At 39.8% G+C, this 20,882-nt stretch overlaps 1 protein-coding gene across 1 annotated transcript; it reads right to left on the reverse strand.

Moving 5' to 3' along the window:
• Nucleotides 1–5,307: 5,307 nt before the first annotated feature.
• LOC126191251 (uncharacterized) lies at nt 5,308–19,901 on the reverse strand. The gene is made up of 2 exons (XM_049932060.1): nt 19,078–19,901; nt 5,308–5,740 (listed from the first exon to the last, which is right to left on the reverse strand). Exons 1-2 carry the CDS (start codon nt 19,459–19,461, stop codon nt 5,606–5,608), a joined length of 519 nt encoding a protein of 172 aa, XP_049788017.1. The 5' UTR covers nt 19,462–19,901; the 3' UTR covers nt 5,308–5,605.
• Between the last annotated feature and the right edge of the window lie 981 nt (nt 19,902–20,882).

A 20,882-nucleotide genomic window follows, 5' to 3' on the forward strand; every position in this document is an offset into this window, starting at 1 on the left:
TCATAATGTTTTCTCTGTAAACTGCACAGATCTCACGATGAATATCGATCACTTTTAGGTCTTTAGCACTAAGAAATCTTATAACAGCCCGTACTTCACAGTCGTCGGGACTCATGATTATTGGAGGCATCTTAAACACACAGTACACAATGTAAATGAGGAAGAATCAACCTGTAATGGTGTCAGTGCGTAAATTAAGGTACAGGCTTTCGTGTAAAAACAAAATTATTGAGATATCTTAGCACGTCTTTTTTAATTTCAAAACGGTACTTACTTAAAAAACATGCCTCGTAACTTCATCCTCCAACTCACTTGGGTATTCATCCAAACTGGAAGGTGGCTGTAGGATAGGTATTTCAGAGCTATGGGACACTGGATGTAGAGCTGAGTCAAGGTTAGGATAACTTACGCTTCTTTTGTTTTTTGAATTGAATCCCTTTACATCATCTGAACAGAAGTAGCAATCAGTGGTATGGTTTTTCTGCTCACACCATATCATAGGAATTCCAAATTGAAATGCATTTTTCTTACCCTTAAACCAGAAACAAAGATCTTCTTCACATCTTCTACACACTTTATGCGAGGCCCATGGTTTATCTTGATCACCATGTTATAATTTAAAGTAAGCAAAATAAACTTTCCTCAGAAAATCACTTATGTTTCTCTGTTGACTTTAAATAGTGTATTCACCACAGATATAACAAAAACTGTTTGGAGAAATAGCACAACCTCTTGTAGCCTTGACTAGACAGAAACAACAGCACTGTTCACTTGAATAGCAATATGTTTACTGAGAGTTTCTCTTCATTTCATGCGAGGTACAAATCGTCATTTGACTTGTCACAACACAATACAACTGAACAATAAGATTGTTTGCATTTGCTTCTGGTGTCCAGGAGTTCATGGTAAAACCTGCAAGTGGTAACAAAGAATAGTTAACATTGTAAATTTTTTAAATTAAAGTTTATTTTACCAATTAATTTTTAATAATTATTTAATTAAAAAACCACATAGGTTTATAACTAATGAACATGCATACTGCAATATACATGAAAACCTATGTGATAGAATTTTTTGAATATTTTTCCTGTTTTTGGGAGGTCAAAATCTATAAGAATTTGTTAAAAAATCCTATGCAATTTTTTGGTTGCAGACCTGTGTTAACCTTTCAGTTGGTTAACAACCTTGTGGCTTTGTCTAATGTTTCTGGTGGAGGATTTTGAAGAGTGTCCACTGGTCACTGTTTGCAGATGGCTGCAGCTCTGGCTCAAAGCTTCCACTCACCTCTGAGGTTTCCGCAAACACGGTGGGTTGTTGACAGGACAGGGACAATAATTTATTGGCATATTATCACTCAAACTTGGGTATGTGCAGCTTATAGAGCCCAGGCCACACATTTTCTGTCACTGAAAGTAAGCTGTCTAATGGACTATGCTAGTGAACAATGTTCATTCAAACACTTCTTACATTAATTCAAACCATTTAATAAAATTAGAGACGTGAACTTCAAAAGTAACATCTGTAACACATGTGTTACTAGGCAACTCATTCGCATGGTATTGGACCTTTGGCAATTAAAAATGTAGGAACTAGCTGCTGCCATAGATATATCTTTTTACATGTTAACTACAGGGTGCCCAGCAAAGGAGTCCCAGATTTAAAAATTACATATCTCGAAATCTAAGATTGATAAACAAGAGCAAAAAATGGTATGTTTATTGTAAAAGCTGTAAGAATTTTATACATAAGTTTCAAAATAATTTGAAAATCTGCTAAAGAGGTGCTGTAATTGCAATGCATAGCGCCTGTAAATGATGCGTCGCTACTCAAGAGCAATCAGTTCCACCGAAAAATGTGAAAGGAGATTAACATAATGAAGGAAGAGTTGAAAATTATGTATTCCATTGAACAACATGCTTTACTGGAATACCACAGCTTAAAAAACAGTCCTACAATAACAAAACACAGTTTAATATTCCATAAACCATTTGCAAGCTCTTCACCAAATTCTGGTGGACAGCAGCATGGCTGATGATGTACAAGAGGGGAATGTTGACCCCAGGCAAGCTGTAGTTTCTCCTGAAAATGTCGCTATGTTTTCTGGAATTATTCAGCAAAATCCAAGGAAACCTGTCTTAAGAGCTGCAGCAGAGATTGGCATGCAGAAAATACTGAGACAGAGCATACACATTTCCATTCAAAATGCAAAGCCACCAGGCCATACTTGTATGAGGTATGTGAATAATAGCTGACTTTGCTAACCAGATTATCAAAATGATTGATAATGAAGGATTTCTTGTTGCCTGCATCTGGTTCACAGATGAAGCACACTGCCACTTGAATGGAGCCACAGACACACAAAACTTACAACTAAATCCCCATTTGTGGGAAATGAAACTACTGTATTCTCCCAAAGTTACTGTTTGTACTGTGGTATGTAGCAGAGGCACTTTTGGCTCTCTTCTCGCACAAGAAACAATCAATAGTGAACATTATGTTACCACACAACTAGTGATGGAGGATCGAGCAGGCACCGAGTAGTTAATACAAGATGGGGCCAGATCATATTGCACTGAACAGGTTTCACTTTCTTGGTGAATACTTTGGGAACAGTCATTGCATTGGATTATTGCAAATTTACTGGGTCAGGGATGGACTGATCTTTGTATTCACCCCACCTGAGGCCTTGTGACTACTTTTTGGGGGGGCACATTGAAAGTCATTGTCTATTGGAACCATCCCACCATGCTGGGACAAGCTCGAATTGGTGGTCCCTGTGGCATTTGAATCCGCTTCCACTGGGGCACTACCTGATGTGATGGTAAATTTCATTTTTCATTTGTGCCACCTCCTTACAGTGAGTGGTGCACAACTAGAAAGACTGTGATGTGACTGCAAAGAATGGTTACAGAGCTGACTGTGTAAGTGCCAGCTGTTAGCAGCTTCCCAAACAATTTCGAAGCTTCTGTATAAAATTCTTACAGTTTTCACCATAAGCATATCATTTGTTGCACTTGTTTATCAATCGTAGTTTTCAAGATATTTAATTTTAAAATTGGGGCTCCTTCATTGGAAATCCCGTTTGAGAAGGCTTTGTGCACAATGGGAGCCACTTTTGTTGAATGGTCACCAAATAGCAAATGCAAAAACTACTCTGTTCTGTTTGGACTATATCAAAAGACATAAACCAGCTGTAAGAATTGTACACATAAGTTATACAAAAGCTCCAAAATACTTTGAAAAGCTGCTAACATATGGCACTGTTGGGTCTGGGTCACTTACTACATGCTAGGAATGGAGCAGTAATTAAAGCAGCAGGTGGAAGTCATTGGCACCACACAATAATGTGAAAGGTATATGGTCTGCCGGTGGAGCTGTGACCAGTGATTTTGGGGGAGCAAATGCAGTTCTTCTTGAATGTTATCTTGAGAAGGGCAAAACAATAACTGGAGAATACTCTATCAGTCTTTTGAACGAAATGGATGAAAAAATATGCAAGGAAAGGTGTGGACTGCAAAAGGATGAGGACAAAAAATTATCACTTATCGGGTGAATGTGCCTCCTCAAAAATGTTGCTTTGGCAGTGAGAAAACAGGGATTAGAAGAATGGCTTGTTAGAATATCCACCAGGTTCACCAGACTCGATATCCATTACAGTTCACTTATTCCTAGAGCCTAGAAATTTGTGGCTACAAAGTGTTTTGAGAATGATGAAGAGGTTGCAAACACTTTAGATGGTTATATAAATTAAATAAACTTTTTATTAACATTTTTATTCAACTTACTGATGTGTATCTATTGTCTCCATCAAACTACTCCTCTCTGCTGTTCAGTCAATTTTTGGTTTGCCCGTCAGTGGCTGAGGGACAGTAATGTGACTGCTGAACAGGCAAACACATTGTCACTATGAAGAAACCATGAGCTGTCTTGCAACAACTGTGGTCTCTCTTTACAAATTTTTTCATGCGCCTGTTTGAAAAAGAACCATTTGAGATTACATTCACTTCTGCAAGTTCTCTAACAGTCAAATGATGGTTGGAAGTCACCAGACTGCTGATATTTTGAAAGCAAGTGCCATCAATTGAAGCCAAACACTTTCCTGGTGCAGAATAAGCTTCAGTTGATTAACAATTACTTTAAATGATTAATGGAAAATCTCATATAGAGATGTGAAACAAATACTAACAAAGAGATAGAGGGGCTGGCCAGTACTTACCTCAGCTCAGTACAGCCGATAGATACACACAAAACAAAACCGAAAATTTATGTTCCTAGCTTTCGGAACAAATGTTCCTTCGTCAGGGAGGAGAGAGGGGAAAGAATGGGAAGAAGGGAAAGGAGATTCAGTTACTCACAACCCAGGTTATGAAGCAACAGGGAAAGGAAAATAGGGAGGGTAGCAAGGATGGAGGCATGGTTGTCAGAGGGAAGCCAAAGATCTTTGGCTTCCCTCTGACAACCATGCCTCCATCCTTGCTACCCTCCCTATTTTCCTTTCCCTGTTGCTTCATAACCTGGGTTGTGAGTAACTGAATCTCCTTTCCCTTCTTCCCATTCTTTCCCCTCTCTCCTCCCTGACGAAGGAACATTTGTTCCGAAAGCTAGGAACATAAATTTTCGGTTTTGTTTTGTGTGTATCTATCGGCTGCACTGAGCTGAGGTAAGTACTGGCCAGCCCCTCTATCTCTTTGTTAGTATTTGTTTAACAATTACTTTTTAATTCTGATAACCATTCATAACATTGTGTGTGACCTAGAGCAACATCTCTGAATAAGTTTTCTTCAAAAGTTCAAAGGTTTCCCACTTTCACATTACATTTTATATCGCATGACAGCTCTTGTGAATTATACCTTGCAAAAACCTTGACACTATACCACCTTCACCTAAAATAATAATATCTCCAAAATTAAATGTGGTGACAATATGATGGGTCAGGAAATTGCAACAGATAAATTATTGCCAACAACACCTACCTAAAAGCTTAATTCCTGCATAAAAAAGAAGATTTGGTTACTTTTCCAACAGAGCCCACAAATCACAATTTTGAGCTTGCTTAACTGAGTGGAAGAAACAAGGGGCAAATTGTACTGACATAAAAGAGGACTACGTAAAAAAACAAATTAATTTTTTACCTACAATCACAATCTTTCACTGAGAGGCTAAAAAGTTTACACCTTGCCCTTGTAGCAGTTTTTCAACATTAATCTCTGAAAACAGTGCAGGAGACATATTTCCTGTGTTTAATGAGAGGGATTATCCTGGGTGTTACTGGTAACAGACAGTTACAATTAAGGGTTGTATGACAAATGAGCATTAAATGACAATTGTTTTTATTTATATACAGTTCACATACCCACAAATAATTTAAACAGTTTCATTCAGAGTTCTTTAAGATATAATTGTAGCATAATACTGACAGTCATATCACATTTACACAGATTTAAACAGAACTATTAAACAATCAAACCAATAGTGCTGAATACTGCATCACCATCCGCCACTGAATCGTTTCCTCATATACAATGACAAAAAATATAGTTGTGTGAGGAGAGACATGTTCTTTTTTTACTTTATACCTTGCACTGAAAAAATTCTTCCCTATTAACTATAAGCCATACAATGCTTTCATTTTCTCATCATTCTCCTTGTCCGCTGCATCATCATCGTACACCCAGAAGGAAGAGTTAAATCGGCTAGTTTTCTTCTTGGCATCAGGTACCTTCTCATGGTCAAAAATGCACTGAAACAAATAATGAAGTGATATTAGTGCTTTATCCATAAGTAATCCAATTAAGTTATTACAGAAAGTGCCGAAATTTTTGACTATGGTGCTTAGAGACTACTGCATAATAGGTGTAAAACAAAGCTTGGGTTAGAGATAGAAAGAGGCTGAAGGAAATGAATTTGGCTGTCAAGAAGGGAAAGTGTGATGCCTTCAACTGCTGTTGCAGAATATTATTGAAGGACCTCTCAGAAAACCCAAAGAAATACTGGTCATATGTAAAGGCAGTTAGTGCTACCAAAGTTAGTGTCCAGACACTCAGGCATGAGACAGGGACTGAAATTGAGTGTAGCAAAGTGAAAGCATAAATGTTCAATTAAGTCTTTAGTCTGCTACGACAGCTTTGTTTGCTACATACATATCTGATCACCAAGATATTCATGACAAACTAAAGATGGTTTCTACCTGAAATGAATCAAATAAAGTCTTTGGTGGCTTCTTATTTAGTGACCAATACAGCAATTGTTCAGTGCTCCTATTGATTCCCAATTGAATTCTCACACCACTGGAAAGATGAGTGACACATATTTTAGTGTCAGATAATTGAATAAATCTCCAGGCTCTGATGGAATCCCTGTCAGATTCTATAACGAATTTGCTGCTGAGTAAGCCCCTCTTTCAGCTATAATCTACTGTAAATTTCTCTGAGATGTGGCAGTGACATGTTATTTGCCTATCCATGCCCATTTTCAAACATAAAAATTACATAACCCCTTGAGTTGGAGGAAAGTATAAATTATTGTATACCTTGGAATTAGTGGCTCCCATGAAGTCTCCTTGAATTCTGGTGTGAACCACATCTCTCTTTGATTCTGGATGTGAGACCTATGTATTCCAACTCAATTGGAGGAAAATGTTTTTGATATTGCTAAGCAACAGTCATACAATTTTTTAATTTAATTTTATTTATTTTTTATTTTTTTAGGGAACACACCACCATTTGATTGCTTTATTGTTTAAGTACGACCTAGGTTTTGGCCTCTTATGTCATTTTCAAGTATTTGATTTTATGTCTTCAACATATACTGCAGGACACTTAACATGTTGTCAAGCTCAAACTTGGCCATAAATTAAGAAAAACATTAGCTCCCCATGAAATGCCAGATGTAAAATCACCATCTTGTAACAGATCATTAAATAATTGTGGGAGCAAGTCACATTTAGTAAAAACAGGCTTACGTTACCAAATAAAAGATAAGCATAAGGACATGTGTTCATCTTTTATTTACCAACAAAGCCTGCTTTTCCTAAATATGATGTGCTCCTACGATTATTTAATGATCTCTTACAAGATGGTGATTTTACATTTGGCATTTCGTGGGGGAGCTAATATTTTTCTTAATTTATGGCCAACTTTGAGCTTGACAACATGTTAAGTGTCCCGGAATATATGTTAAATACATAAAATCAAATACTTGAAAATGGCTTAAAAGACTGAAATCTTGGTTGTACTTAAATAAACAATAAAACAGTCAAATGGTGATGTGTTCAACAGGGCGCTACAAGGCCTCAACAATATAGTCTGTTAGTACACACATTAGGTATTAATTTGTTGGCCAACCCCTCTCTTCCCTGGCTTATCATTTCTTTCAAAGTGTGCTAAGGTTCCACATGTTACCTATTGGGATGTTATTCTGTTTAGTAATCTAGTTAGTAAGAAAAAGAAATTTCCCATAAGTGATGGAGTAAATTGCTGCGAGTGCTAGTGTGTGTGTGTGTGTGTGTGTGTGTGTGTGTGTGTGTATATAATTAAAGTGCAGCTCTCACAGAAGTCCAGTCTGGCACATATTAATCATATGGCAGTGAAACTTGGTGGATACACTAATGCGGAACTGATTTAGGCTAGAAAAAATTGGTTCCAATTCTTGCCACAAGGTGCAAATCTGGCACTGTATAGCATCTCGTAAACATTCTTGGTGCCCATAATGAACAAACTGTGAAAGCAGCAGTTAATAATAAATCAACATTATGGCTGTCTCACTTGTTTGAATTTTTCTGCTCATGTCCCAAAACACTAGTTTATTAGAGAATTACTTTGTTTTATGAGGTTGAATTGATACTGAATGTGTTGCCGCAAGTCCCAGCGTAAATTAGAAAGGAGCAAAATGCATTAAATTAAGAACTGGCTAATATGAAAAGTTGTAACCTGCAAGGTGTAGTACTCGTTGAAACGGAGGTGGAATCAAAAGTTTGATGCCAATGAATAGTTTTATGATCATAATAATTATGTAAAATATTGATAAACAATGGTGATGGTTTCAGTGTTTTCATGGGAATGCAAGTGATAAGAATGACTTAAGAAGGATGAGGGAAAGAAGTCTGTTTATGTGCTGAACATAAATATAGTTATACAAACAGGCAAGCAGTGGCATTACCACCCTAGCAATGCTAGTTCCGGTTTTTGTTGCCTTTATTCGCAGTTGCATAAGAGACAAAAAATGGTTCAAATGGCTCTGAGCACTATGGGACTTAACATCTGAGGTCATCAGTCCCCCAGAACTTAGAACTACTTAAACCTAACTATCCTAAGGACATCACACACATCCATGTCCAAGGCAGGATTCGAACCTGCAACCGTAGCAGTCGCGCGGTTCCGGACTGAGTGCCTAGAACCGCTCGGCCACTGCGGCCGGCTGCATAAGAGACAAAGCTGGTGTTGAATCATATGCAGAGTAGGTAAGTGGAGAGAGGAGGTGGTGGTGACCAGAAGTAGCAGTCAGATACTGTCTGCCCCCCTCCCCTCAAGTGGCCCACTGCCCTCCACAAACGTCTCTAATCCATTGACCATCATCACCTAAAATACAAGACTTAAGAGTCTGCTTTGATTGTGAGAGAAGGGTAAATCTGTTAGTGCCTGTGAAGGAAGGAAATGAAAGCAGTAGCGAGAAAATTTTTCTTGTGTTTCCAGTTTGTGGATTCCATTTGTTTTATGTATTAACAGCAAACGTGTTACATTTATCCGGTATGATGAAAAGGTCCTGGATCATTCTGGTTAATGATAAGGAATTTCTCAAGCAACCAGTACAACAATTTGTCTAGCCAACATCATCATCATCTTGAACAGTCCCCATTCCCAGGCTGGGTCTGTTTGGGATGTAAATCTCACCATCTAATCCTGTTTTCCCACAATCTTTCTGTGTTAACTCTGGATCAGTCCTTGCCTATGTTTTCAACACTCTCCTCCTTTAGCCAAATATCCATTGGTCTTCCTCTTGTTCATATCCTTCACATCACCATTTCATGTATCCTCTTATTTTCCATTCTCTTTCAGTGTCCATGCCATATTAGCCTCAATATTTTTATCCTGCTCTGCAAGGGTTCTTCTTTCACTAATTCCTCTACCCTTTCATTCTTCATCCTATCTCTCCTTATTACTCCTATCCTAGTTCTGGGGAATTTCACTTCATGTGCCTGTTACTATGGTTACATCTCTTTTCTTCATTACCTGTGCTTTAGATGCTTAGGTCAATACTGAGATGCAGTAACTTCTATATATTACTTCTTTGCATTTTTGAGGGATGTCTTTGTTCCAAACCAGGCTCCTAACACATCACAGGAATGTGTCAGCCTGTCTGATATGTTCACTGATCTCTTTCTCATTTCTTCCATTTTCATCTGTCACACTTCCCATGTACTTAACACTTTCTTCAGTTGTTCATCTGCAATCTTTATTCCGCTAGTTGGTCTATCTTTCTTTCTAGCTGTAACCAGGATCTCACATTTGTTTACATTACAGACCAATTCATAGTGTCTTGCAGTTTCTTCCCTAGCCAACCATTCAGCCGTTCCTGAATCTCCTCCTCCCTGTTTCCCTGAGCATCAAGTCATCTGTGAACATCATTGCTGTCATACTGTCTTCTCCAGTGTTTCCTGCCACCTTAGTCATTATCTCACGCAAGAGCACAATGAAGAGGAAAGGTGACAGTGCACTGCCCTGTTTCATGCCTCTTGTTTGCTGGAACAAATCCATCCTTTCACTTCCCACTTTCACACAACCCAGACTTCCACGCTACGCCCCCTCAACTCTGCTTGTTGTTGTTGTTGTTGGTTTGTTTGTTTGTTTTTTTTCGACTCCCTTCTTTTCTAGTGCTCTGCAGACCTGTCTTCTACAGACACTACTATCAGATGCCTTTTCTGTATCAAGGAAGGACACCAAAAGATCTTCCTCAGATTCATAGAGATGCTCCTGGGGCTATTTCACTGCAAATATGAGGTCAAGAGTTGACCTCCCAGGTCTGAAGCCATGCTGTTCCTCTCCCACTTTGTTCTCGACTCTTGACTGGATTCTGCTCTCCAGGATCTTCTCATAAACCTTGGCACAGTGCGGCACCAGTGTGACACCCCAGTAGTTTCTACTCCCTTTCTTTGATATAGGGGCAATTAGTGCCCTGTTCCAATCTTCTGGAGTCTTCTCATTCCACACTACCCTCATCATGCGACACAACCACTGTTTCCCAACCTCCCCTGCTGCCTTCACAATTTTGACACTTACTTCATCCTTATGTGGTGCCCTTCCTCCTTTCATCTTGTCCAGTGCCATTTCCATTTCTTTCATTGTCAGGATCCCCCCCTCCCCTCCCTGAGTTTACTTCTACGACCTTTAGCTTTAGTTTATTGTCATTATCTGAAGTCCATTTGGATTTAGCAAGTGCTCAAAGGACTCCTTCCACATTATCTGTAGTGTCTCTTTGTTATGAACCTCTCTGTATATTTCTAAAAAGCATCTGACTGAGTACCACACCTATGCTTATTACCAAATATACAACTGTGTAGGATGTTTGTGACTGGTTTGAACATTTTTTTGATAGTGAGTACACAGTGTGTTATCTTGGGTGGCGAGTTATCAACAGTTGTAGAAGTAACTGCCCCAGGAAAGTGTGCTGGGATCCTCACTGTTCACGTTGTATACAAACAGCCTTAATAGTAATCTATGACTCTTGCAGGTGATGCAGTTACCTGCAATAAAGTACAATTTGAGAGAAGCTGCACAAATATTTAGCTGGGTCAGATTTCAGAGTGGTTCAAAGACTGACAAACAGCTTAAAATTTTAAAAAATATAAAATTTTGCATTTTGCAAAATGAAACAATGTAGTACCTTATGACTACATCATCAGTGGTCACAGTTGTCATCAGTCAATTCAAACAAATACCTGGCTCACTTTTTAGAGATATGAAATGGAACAATCACATATTTGGTAAAGCAGGTGGAGACCTCAGTTTATTTGTTAGAATACTAAGGAAATGCTATCAGTCTACAAAAGAGATGCTTACAAATCACCCATGCAGCCCATCCTAGAATACTGATCAATTGTGTGGGACCCATAACAAATACGACTAACTACAGAGATATCGAATGTATACAGAGAAGGACATCATAAATGGTCACAGATATCTTTAACTCATGGGAGAATGTCAAAGAAATTCCGAAGAAATTGAACTGACAGACACTTGATGATAGATGCAAACTATCTTGTGAAATCCTTTTCATAAGGTTTGAGAACCAGCTCTAATTGATGACTACGAATATGCTACAGCATGCCTATGTATTGCTCCCATAGGAAAAGTGAAGATAAGATCTGATTAATTATAGCATGCATAGAGACATTTAAACAGACATTCTCCCTGTGCTCCATATGTGAATGTAACAGGAAGAAGTCCTAATAAATGGTGCAGTGGAAAATACCCTGTTTCTTGCATTTCACAGTGATTTGCAGAGTACAGATGCTGATGTAGAATGGAATGAGATTTGCCACTTTTTTGCAAACTTATACTTTTTCTGCATCAGTCACCTTTATATTCCAATATGTCTGTAGTAATTAACACATATAGTGTATGTTTAAAACTCATTTCATCAGACTAGAGGGAAGCAAGCTTTATAGTAAATACACAAGTGCAATAAATTTTGGCTGACATCATCCTGTATGAGCCACACTCTAGTGAAAATTTTTGCCCCTGAAAACTTGTAATAAAACTGAAGGCAATAAAAGGCATAATACATAATGTAGTGGGAGAGAAATATGCTAATGGGACTGAAACATCACTGTTGTGGAAAAACTGCCATTGAGTTCCAAATAATGGCCACTTGTAGATTGTGGTTGCAACTAGAATATACCTAACTTTTTATACACTTACATGTTTATTGTTTCAAATTAAATACTCTGCAATTGGACGAATAAAAGATTAACCCACCACGTGACAGCACGAGGAAACACATATGAAGATACTGAAATTTGCAAGCTCTTCAGGCAGAAGGGTTGAAGGGGAAGGAAATTAGCAGAAGCGCTGGATTGTTGAGAGATCTGAAATTTAGTTTAAACACAAAAACACTATACTTTATTAAATCCAAGGAAAATCCATATTTGTAGAAAATTAAAGTATATACATACATGCTTGTACATGTACAGTACTATAACTGTCACAAACTTTTAGTTGTCACAGTGATAGGAACAGTGGAATGCTTTATCGTACAATTGCTTTACAAGCATTGACATCAATACTGCATGTATATGGTTGTTGCATAATGTACTCCAGGAAAATTTGTGCTGCTACAGCACTATCTCTGTGAGAAATGTTCATGCTCTCTCCTCCTATGTCCTCTTCTTCATCAATATCTTCATAAGTTTTCTGCACAGCTTCAATTATTTCTTCATCTGTAAAAGTTTGGTTTATCTCTCTGTTTTCCTCATTCAGCCACTAGCAACACGTTCTCCTTATTAAAAACAGCTATAATCAGTTCTTCATTCTCACTATTTCACATAATCGTGCAGTTTTCCAACTCACTCGCCATTTGGGTTGCATACTGTCAAATACACTACTGGCCATTAAAATTGCTACACCACGAAGATGACTTGCTACAGACGTGAAATTTAACCGACAGGAAGAAGATGCTGTGATATGCAAATGATTAGCTATTCAGAGCATTCACACAAGGTTGGCGCCGATGGCGACACCTACAATGTGCTGACATGAGTAAAGTTTCCAACCGATTTCTCATACACAAACAGCTGTTGACCAGCATTGCCTGGTGAAAAGTTGGTGTGATGCCTCGTGTAAGGAGGAGAAATGTGTACCATCACATTTCCTACTTTGATAAAGGTCGAATTGTAGCCTATTGTGATTGCGGTTTATTGTATCACAACATTGCTGCTTGCGTTGGTCGAGATCCAATGACTGTTAGCAGAATATGGAATCGGTGGGTTCAGGAGGGTAATACGGAATGCCGTGCTGGATCCCAATGGCCTCACATTACTAGCAGTCGAGATGACAGGCATCTTATCCGCATGGCTGTAATGGAGCACGCAGCCACGTCTAGATCCCTGAGTCAACAGATGGGGGACATTTGCAAGACAACAACCATCTGCACAAACAGTTCGACGACGTTTGAAGCAGCATTGACTATCAGCTCTGAGACCATGGCTGCGGTTACCCTTGACACTGCATCACAGACAGGATTGCCTGCGATGGTATACTCAACGACGAACCTGGGTGCACAAATGGCAAACCGTCATTTTTTTGGATGATTCCAGGTTCTGTTTACCACATCATGATGGTCGCATCCGTGTTTGGCGATATTGCGGTGAACACACATTGGAAGTGTGTATTCGTCATCACCATACTGGCATATTACAGAGCGTGATGGTATGGGGTGCCATTGGTTACACGTCTTGGTCACCTCTAGTTCCCATTGACGGCACTTTGAACAGTGGGCGTTACATTTAATATGTGTTACGACCCGTGGCTCTACCCTTCATTCGATCCCTGCGAAACCCTACATCTCAGCAGGATAATGCACGACCGCATGTTGCAGGTCCTGTACGGGCCTTTCTGGATACAGAAAATGTTTGACTGCTGCCCTGGCCAGCACATTCTCCAGATCTCTCACCAATTGAAAAGTCTGGTCAATGGTGGCTGAGCAACTGGCTCGTCACAATACGCCAGTCACCACTCTCGATGAACTGTGGTATCATGTTGAAGCTACATGGGCAGCTGTACCTGTACACACCATCCAAGCTCTGTTTGACTCAATGCCCAGGCATATCAAGGCCGTTATTACGGCCAGAGGTGGTTGTTCTGGGTACTGATTTCTCAGGATCTATGCATCCAAATTGCGTGAAAATGTAATCACATGTCAGTTCTAGTATAATATATTTGTTCAACAAATACCCGTTTATCATCTGCATCTCTTCTTGGTGTAGCAATTGTAATGGCCAGTAGTGCAATTTCTTTCTTTTTGATGTCACAAATACTTGCTCGTCCACCTCTGTACTCAACAGCAATGGCTTCCTGTGAAGAACCTTGTTTCCATTTAATTAAAATTTTGAGTTTTTGCTTAAGCCCTACCGTAAAGTGTTTCCTTTTGGGAACCATGCCCTTACTAAAGTGGAAAGGAAGGCCATATATTCAAATATATTTAGCTTTGTTTAATAATGTTGCACATGATAATTCACTGTTGTGGGTGTCATTTCTGCTTAAGGGGCTGGAGTCTGTAATGGGCCAGATTACTGAAAGGCCAGACTGCTGAGGACTGGATTAGTGAGAGTTCAGCATATTCCTGACTAAAGTAAAACATTATTAATTACTCCTTCTATAATTATTGTAAATATTTTGACTCTGGGATCATAAATTACATTTAACACTAATGTTCACATTGAGCAGATTTTAATTTTATCAGTATATAGACACAGCCTGACAATGTTATCTGGATTAGTCAGTTACATAAATACTTAGTATGAGGTATTGGATAAAAGCACCCACAGAAAAAGCTTAAGACAAAGGGCAAAAACCATTAAGTAGCTGCTTTTCATGTATTCTTAAACTAGTTTAGAAATAATTTTGATAATAATCAATGTAAATACACTCCTGGAAATGGAAAAAAGAACACATTGACACCGGTGTGTCAGACCCACCATACTTGCTCCGGACACTGCGAGAGGGCTGTACAAGCAATGATCACACGCACGGCACAGCGGACACACCAGGAACCGCGGTGTTGGCCGTCGAATGGCGCTAGCTGCGCAGCATTTGTGCACCGCCGCCGTCAGTGTCAGCCAGTTTGCCGTGGCATACGGAGCTCCATCGCAGTCTTTAACACTGGTAGCATGCCGCAACAGCGTGGACGTGAACCGTATGTGCAGTTGACGGACTTTGAGCGAGGGCGTATAGTGGGCATGCGGGAGGCCGGGTGGACGTACCGCCGAATTGCTCAACACGTGGGGCGTGAGGTCTCCACAGTACATCGATGTTGTCGCCAGTGGTTGGCGGAAGGTGCACGTGCCCGTCGACCTGGGACCAGACCGCAGCAACGCACGGATGCACGCCAAGACCGTAGGATCCTACGCAGTGCCGTAGGGCACCGCACCGCCACTTCCCAGCAAATTAGTGACACTGTTGCTCCTGGGGTATCGGGGAGGACCATTCGCAACCGTCTCCATGAAGCTGGGCTACGGTCCCGCACACCGTTAGGCCGTCTTCCGCTCACGCCCCAACATCGTGCAGCCCGCCTCCAGTGGTGTCGCGACAGGCGTGAATGGAGGGACGAATGGAGACGTGTCGTCTTCAGCGATGAGAGTCGCTTCTGCCTTGGTGCCAATGATGGTCGTATGCGTGTTTGGCGCCGTGCAGGTGAGCGCCACAATCAGGACTGCATACGACCGAGGCACACAGGGCCAACACCCGGCATCATGGTGTGGGGAGCGATCTCCTACACTGGCCGTACACCACTGGTGATCATCGAGGGGACACTGAATAGTGCACGGTACATCCAAACCGTCATCGAACCCATCGTTCTACCATTCCTAGACCGGCAAGGGAACTTGCTGTTCCAACAGGACAATGCACGTCCGCATGTATCCCGTGCCACCCAACGTGCTCTAGAAGGTGTAAGTCAACTACCCTGGCCAGCAAGATCTCCGGATCTGTCCCCCATTGAGCATGTTTGGGACTGGATGAAGCATCGTCTCACGCGGTCTGCACGTCCAGCACGAACGCTGGTCCAACTGAGGCGCCAGGTGGAAATGGCATGGCAAGCCGTTCCACAGGACTACATCCAGCATCTCTACGATCGTCTCCATGGGAGAATAGCAGCCTGCATTGCTGCGAAAGGTGGATATACACTGTACTAGTGCCGACATTGTGCATGCTCTTTTGCCTGTGTCTATGTGCCTGTGATTCACACAGTGTGATCATGTGATGTATCTGACCCCAGGAATGTGTCAATAAAGTTTCCCCTTCCTGGGACAATGAATTCACGGTGTTCTTATTTCAATTTCCAGGAGTGTAGATTAACACTACTCATAACTAGATGTTAATATAATAAACAGCAGTAGCTCACAGTGGCTGCTTCAGTCAATTAATGTGTAGTTGGACTTTCTACACCCTTTGTGATGGGATTTATAGAAAATGTGTGAGAGAGAAATTTTTTTGGATATTTGTAGTAAGGTCTTATGGGACCAAACTGCTGAGTCATTGTCCCCTAAGCTTACACACTACTTGCCCTAACTTACGCTAAGGACAACACACACACCCATGCCTGAGGTAGGACTTGAACCTCCGATAGGGGGAGCCCCACGGACTGTGACAAGGTGCCTCAGACCAAGCGGCTACCCCACGTGGACATAAGTGAGAGCTAGTAAGAGGAACTATCCTCGAATTTGTTTTTATCAGGTTAGGAAAACCACATACAACATTCTGTATTGAATGCAAGTTCACTTCTATTGATTTGACCACTTGGCGCAGTTGAGTACAAGCTTGGACTGGACACCAAGGAAAAAGAAACCTGGAATGCGATTTGAATGCTGCTCCTTTCAACTGTGAATCAAGAGTATTAAACTCGGTGCCACTGTGGTCCCTCAGAGTAATCGAGGATCAAACTCTACCAAACGATACAAAGATTAGATGATTGCATAACAGGTTTACAGTAAATACTTTAAATATTCATCTCACAAAGGTTATCACCATGCAATTTAAAACTTATAAAACAAGCTGCTGGAACCACAATTAGATATTGTGTGTAAATATCCCTGGGATAGAGCCAGACAGCAAGCCTAAATGGTTTCACCACACAGATAAAGTAATGAAGTAGTACAGTTCAACAAGTTTTGCACTTAACAGTGTGTCTCACTGCACTGACTTCATGATTAGGGTGCTTCTTTTACTCCCTTTCATCTTAAGGGGTTGTATTCTGGGGAAATGGAGATCAAGTCAATAAAGTATTTATTCTGCTGTAGTTTTCAGTACAAATATTGTGTAAACACCTGTTGAAGATATTGAAATTCTTATGCGAACATTAGGTGAATTGAAGTTATCAATGCCAGATTTTGGATTTAGCCCATAATGTAAGAGTGTTCTGAAATGTGTTGTCATATGTATCCAAATAGAAAGAAAACAGAATACTGACAATATTCTTTTCTGTCTATATTGCTTTTTTTGAATGTAGATTGTGGCAGTAGAGTAGCCCAAGACATAAGTTTAGTCAAAAAGTGACAATCTGATTATTACTTGAAGAAGCCAGTTAACGTGATTATGAAATCTTAGTTGTGATGACATACCAATCTGTAGTATTACCAAAGGTCTAGGTTCAGTTGAAAAGTTGTTTGGTTGAGAGTTTGCAAAGTGGTTCAAATGGCTTCAGTTAATTTCATTTTCTCTGTACATTTACTGCTCAGCTGTATTAACTGCTATTACAAAAAGGAAAAAAATGTTTGAACTGAACTGTAATTTACATAAGCTCAGCATAATACTGTAAAATAAGACCCATGACAGTTTTGTCCACTTGTTTAAGGTTCAGAGTGGAATTCTATATTTTGGTGTAAGATCTCTAAAAAAGCTCTAATAAGAATAAAGTAAGAAATTTAGAATTCCCATAAATGGAAAGAAAAATGTGAATATGCCACTCATTCTAAAAATTATCTGATTATCTAATTCACGGATTGAAGATTCCTATTCACTTGTTCTATGATAAATATCAAAGCTGTCATATAGCTACTAAGTAGATAAACAGTAGATAACTGAGAAAGCAGTCAGCTTTTTTTTAGTGTACTGACTTGCCTTTTATTTTACTATGTTGAATTCTGACTGAGGAGGTATAAACAACTTATAAAGATTAAGCACAGCAAATTTTTTATGCAGTTTCTAACAGCTGTTTCACTTTGTTTACATATACTGCAACTGGTTCCACTTACCTGAATGTTCTTCTTGAAGGAATTTACAGAATACAATGAACGAATTAGTACCCATGCATAAAACTTTAAACTTGAGTGGATATTCTTTAATGGCATGGTCAGATTCTAACATCAAATGTATATTAGCTTGCAGCAAAAAATACAGATAACTACTTTCCTTGTGCTATAATTGCTAAAGAAGTGGGTAAAACACTTTAACCATTACTATCTGCTGCAGACTTCAGAGTGAGATGGCAAAATTTAGGAATTTAGATGTGTTTTAATGTAACTCCTGCCAGTGTATCATTCATTATGAATTCACATACGGATCAATGTATTCTTGATACATGCTTACATGTTATTGTTTCTTATATTCAAGGTAAGTCCTCTTACTTTCATTTCTGAAATAAATTATTTTTGCAAATGAGTCCCAAGATGGAAGATCTGCTGCCTTATGCAAATTCCTCTTAACTGTAGATGATATTAAGTAATCAGTTTTAGCAACACTTAACACTTATAATGATCTGTCTGGTAAACAACATAAATTCCAGTTTATAATTAAGTAAACACATTAATAGGTGAGAAAATACTGAGCTCTGCCTTTAAATCATGTGTTAGCACTGTAACTGCTGCACTACCAATAAAATCATGTCTGAATTTAATGGTAAACTGCAATTTACAAAGTGTTGTCTTAGGCATGTGAGACTGCTGCATTTCCATTTACAATATTACGCATGAATATAACAGTAAGCTCCGTATTTCATACTGTTTTGTCCTTGTCATGTCCTTCAGATCTGTAAATAATAGTAAGTACCGTACTCGGTTTTGGTGCAACTAAATTCTCTTGGTAGCCTCCTGTCTCTTAAACAAAGATTCCAGTTGCTAGTCAGTTAAACACAGGAGAGTTAATGATTGGAGAGGAATAAATATTGTTTAAATATTAATTAAAACTGCAAGAATATAATAGTACCAATTTTGCCTTTGAACCACAGGGAATGAGTGGACTAGGAAGTGCCGTGCATACTAAGTTTATGAAGAATGTCAATGCTCTAAGCAGGAGCTATCTGACATTGGTGAACCATACGCAAATGGTGTCTGTTACAGTGAAGGAACATGATTATTGTGAAAATACATACATGTCTACAAGCTTTTCCACAACATCTTCCTTTCAGAAAGTGACGCAAACGTGTCTTGATTCGGTCTCCAGTTACTGGATCATCGTATGTGAAGTGACCACGCCGGACGGCTTCTGCGTGTGCTTCGTGAACAATTCTTTCCTCTGCAGTCAGCTGAGCATACTGAACCTTCGACTCCATCTCTTTCTCCATCTCCCAGAACTTCTGACGCTTTTCCAGTTCTCTGGGATCTTTTAGCTCAATCATTTGTCGCGAGTATTTAGTAGGTTCTTGAGCAGACGGTGCGCTAAACTTCGCAGTTTTAAAAACGATTGGACTCTGAAAGTCTAATAATTTTACTGATGAATGTATGCATTTTTCACAAAACTTTCGAGGAACGATCATACTGAACACTGACCTTTAACAGATAAGAGAATTCATGGCTTCAAGTGTAACGTTTCATTTTTATGCGACGACTTGTTATGTAACTCAAAATACAAATATAGTTTCGGCTAATGTCAATACTTTGGACATAATGTTGCGAATAATATGACATACATTTTCAGTGCCGCTGTGGTATTCTGTATCCACACAATTCTCCACTTAAGATAAAACTTTCGTTGAAACGCTATTAAATTTACATGGCGAAATAAGCACTCGCTGCAATTATGTTACGAGTAGCCATTTAACGACAGTACGCTGCGTTGCTGTTTGCCAGCAACACGAGAAGCCTGTGATATTACGAGACGCACGAGTTTCGAGGAAATATTGCTTGTCTTTCCATAATGAAAAGGCAACAGAAATGATTAAAAATGTTAATAAATCGTCAACAAAGGAAAGAGAATTTTACATCGGCGCACTTGAACGTTGATTTCTGCCCAACAAATTGGAGTTCCAGGTACCATGGCCGATATCACAACTTTTCTGGTAACTGCTGCGCTCTATGTATGGCTTGGCAAATCAAAACTTCACCGTATCGTTCTACTGTGTACTCACCTTGCTTCGTAGTTCCTTTTTGAATTCACACAGTCGACGATTTTCTAGCTTTAGATCTAGTTGTGAATGCAACTGGATTTTTTATGATCGAAAAACACACGTACGTAAGTTGTATAAAGCAAAACTTCGGACATCTTTCTGACAATGATGGACAACTGTTGAACATGCATGATATAGGCTTAAAAAGCTGAGCTAATTACAGTTGTATAAAACTCCGTTTATATGTCCACCGTATTTTTTTCTCTAAATGTCTTCATTTGTATCTTTTGTGTTTCTCTGAGGCCCAAGAGCGGCCTAGTATGCTGCTGCTGGCCTGCCTGTACACACGTTTCAAAATAACAATAAAAAAAACAGTTGTATAAATATATCCTATAAGGGCCCCACAAACTTGTACCCGCTCTTCTCCAGCCGAGACCTGAATTTAGATACCAAGCTCCGGCTGTATCACTCCGTTGTCCTACCCTCACTAACGTATGGTTCCTATGCGTGGGCCACGATTAGTAAGTCCCGGATACTGCGCTCCAGCGCCTACAGAATAAAGTTCTCAGGTGGAGTCTTCACGCCCCTCCGTTCACCAGGATTGTCACTCTGCATGAGGAGACAAATACAGGCCCTTCTCAAGACGACCATTCGCCGTAAGGCTCGCCAACTGTACAGAAAAGTGGACGTCCTCCGCGAGGCAATCACTGGACTCCAGGACTCGGATTAGGGCTATGGCTGACGATAGGCTCAATACGACCACGTTTTTCTGCTCGTTTCGTACAGTCACTAGCAGTGGCCTTGTCACGTCCAGCCACTTTTCTCCTTGACCATAGCGTTGGCGCATTACG

Source organism: Schistocerca cancellata, chromosome 6 (assembly GCF_023864275.1).
Source record: "Schistocerca cancellata isolate TAMUIC-IGC-003103 chromosome 6, iqSchCanc2.1, whole genome shotgun sequence".
Taxonomy (NCBI): domain Eukaryota; kingdom Metazoa; phylum Arthropoda; class Insecta; order Orthoptera; family Acrididae; genus Schistocerca; species Schistocerca cancellata.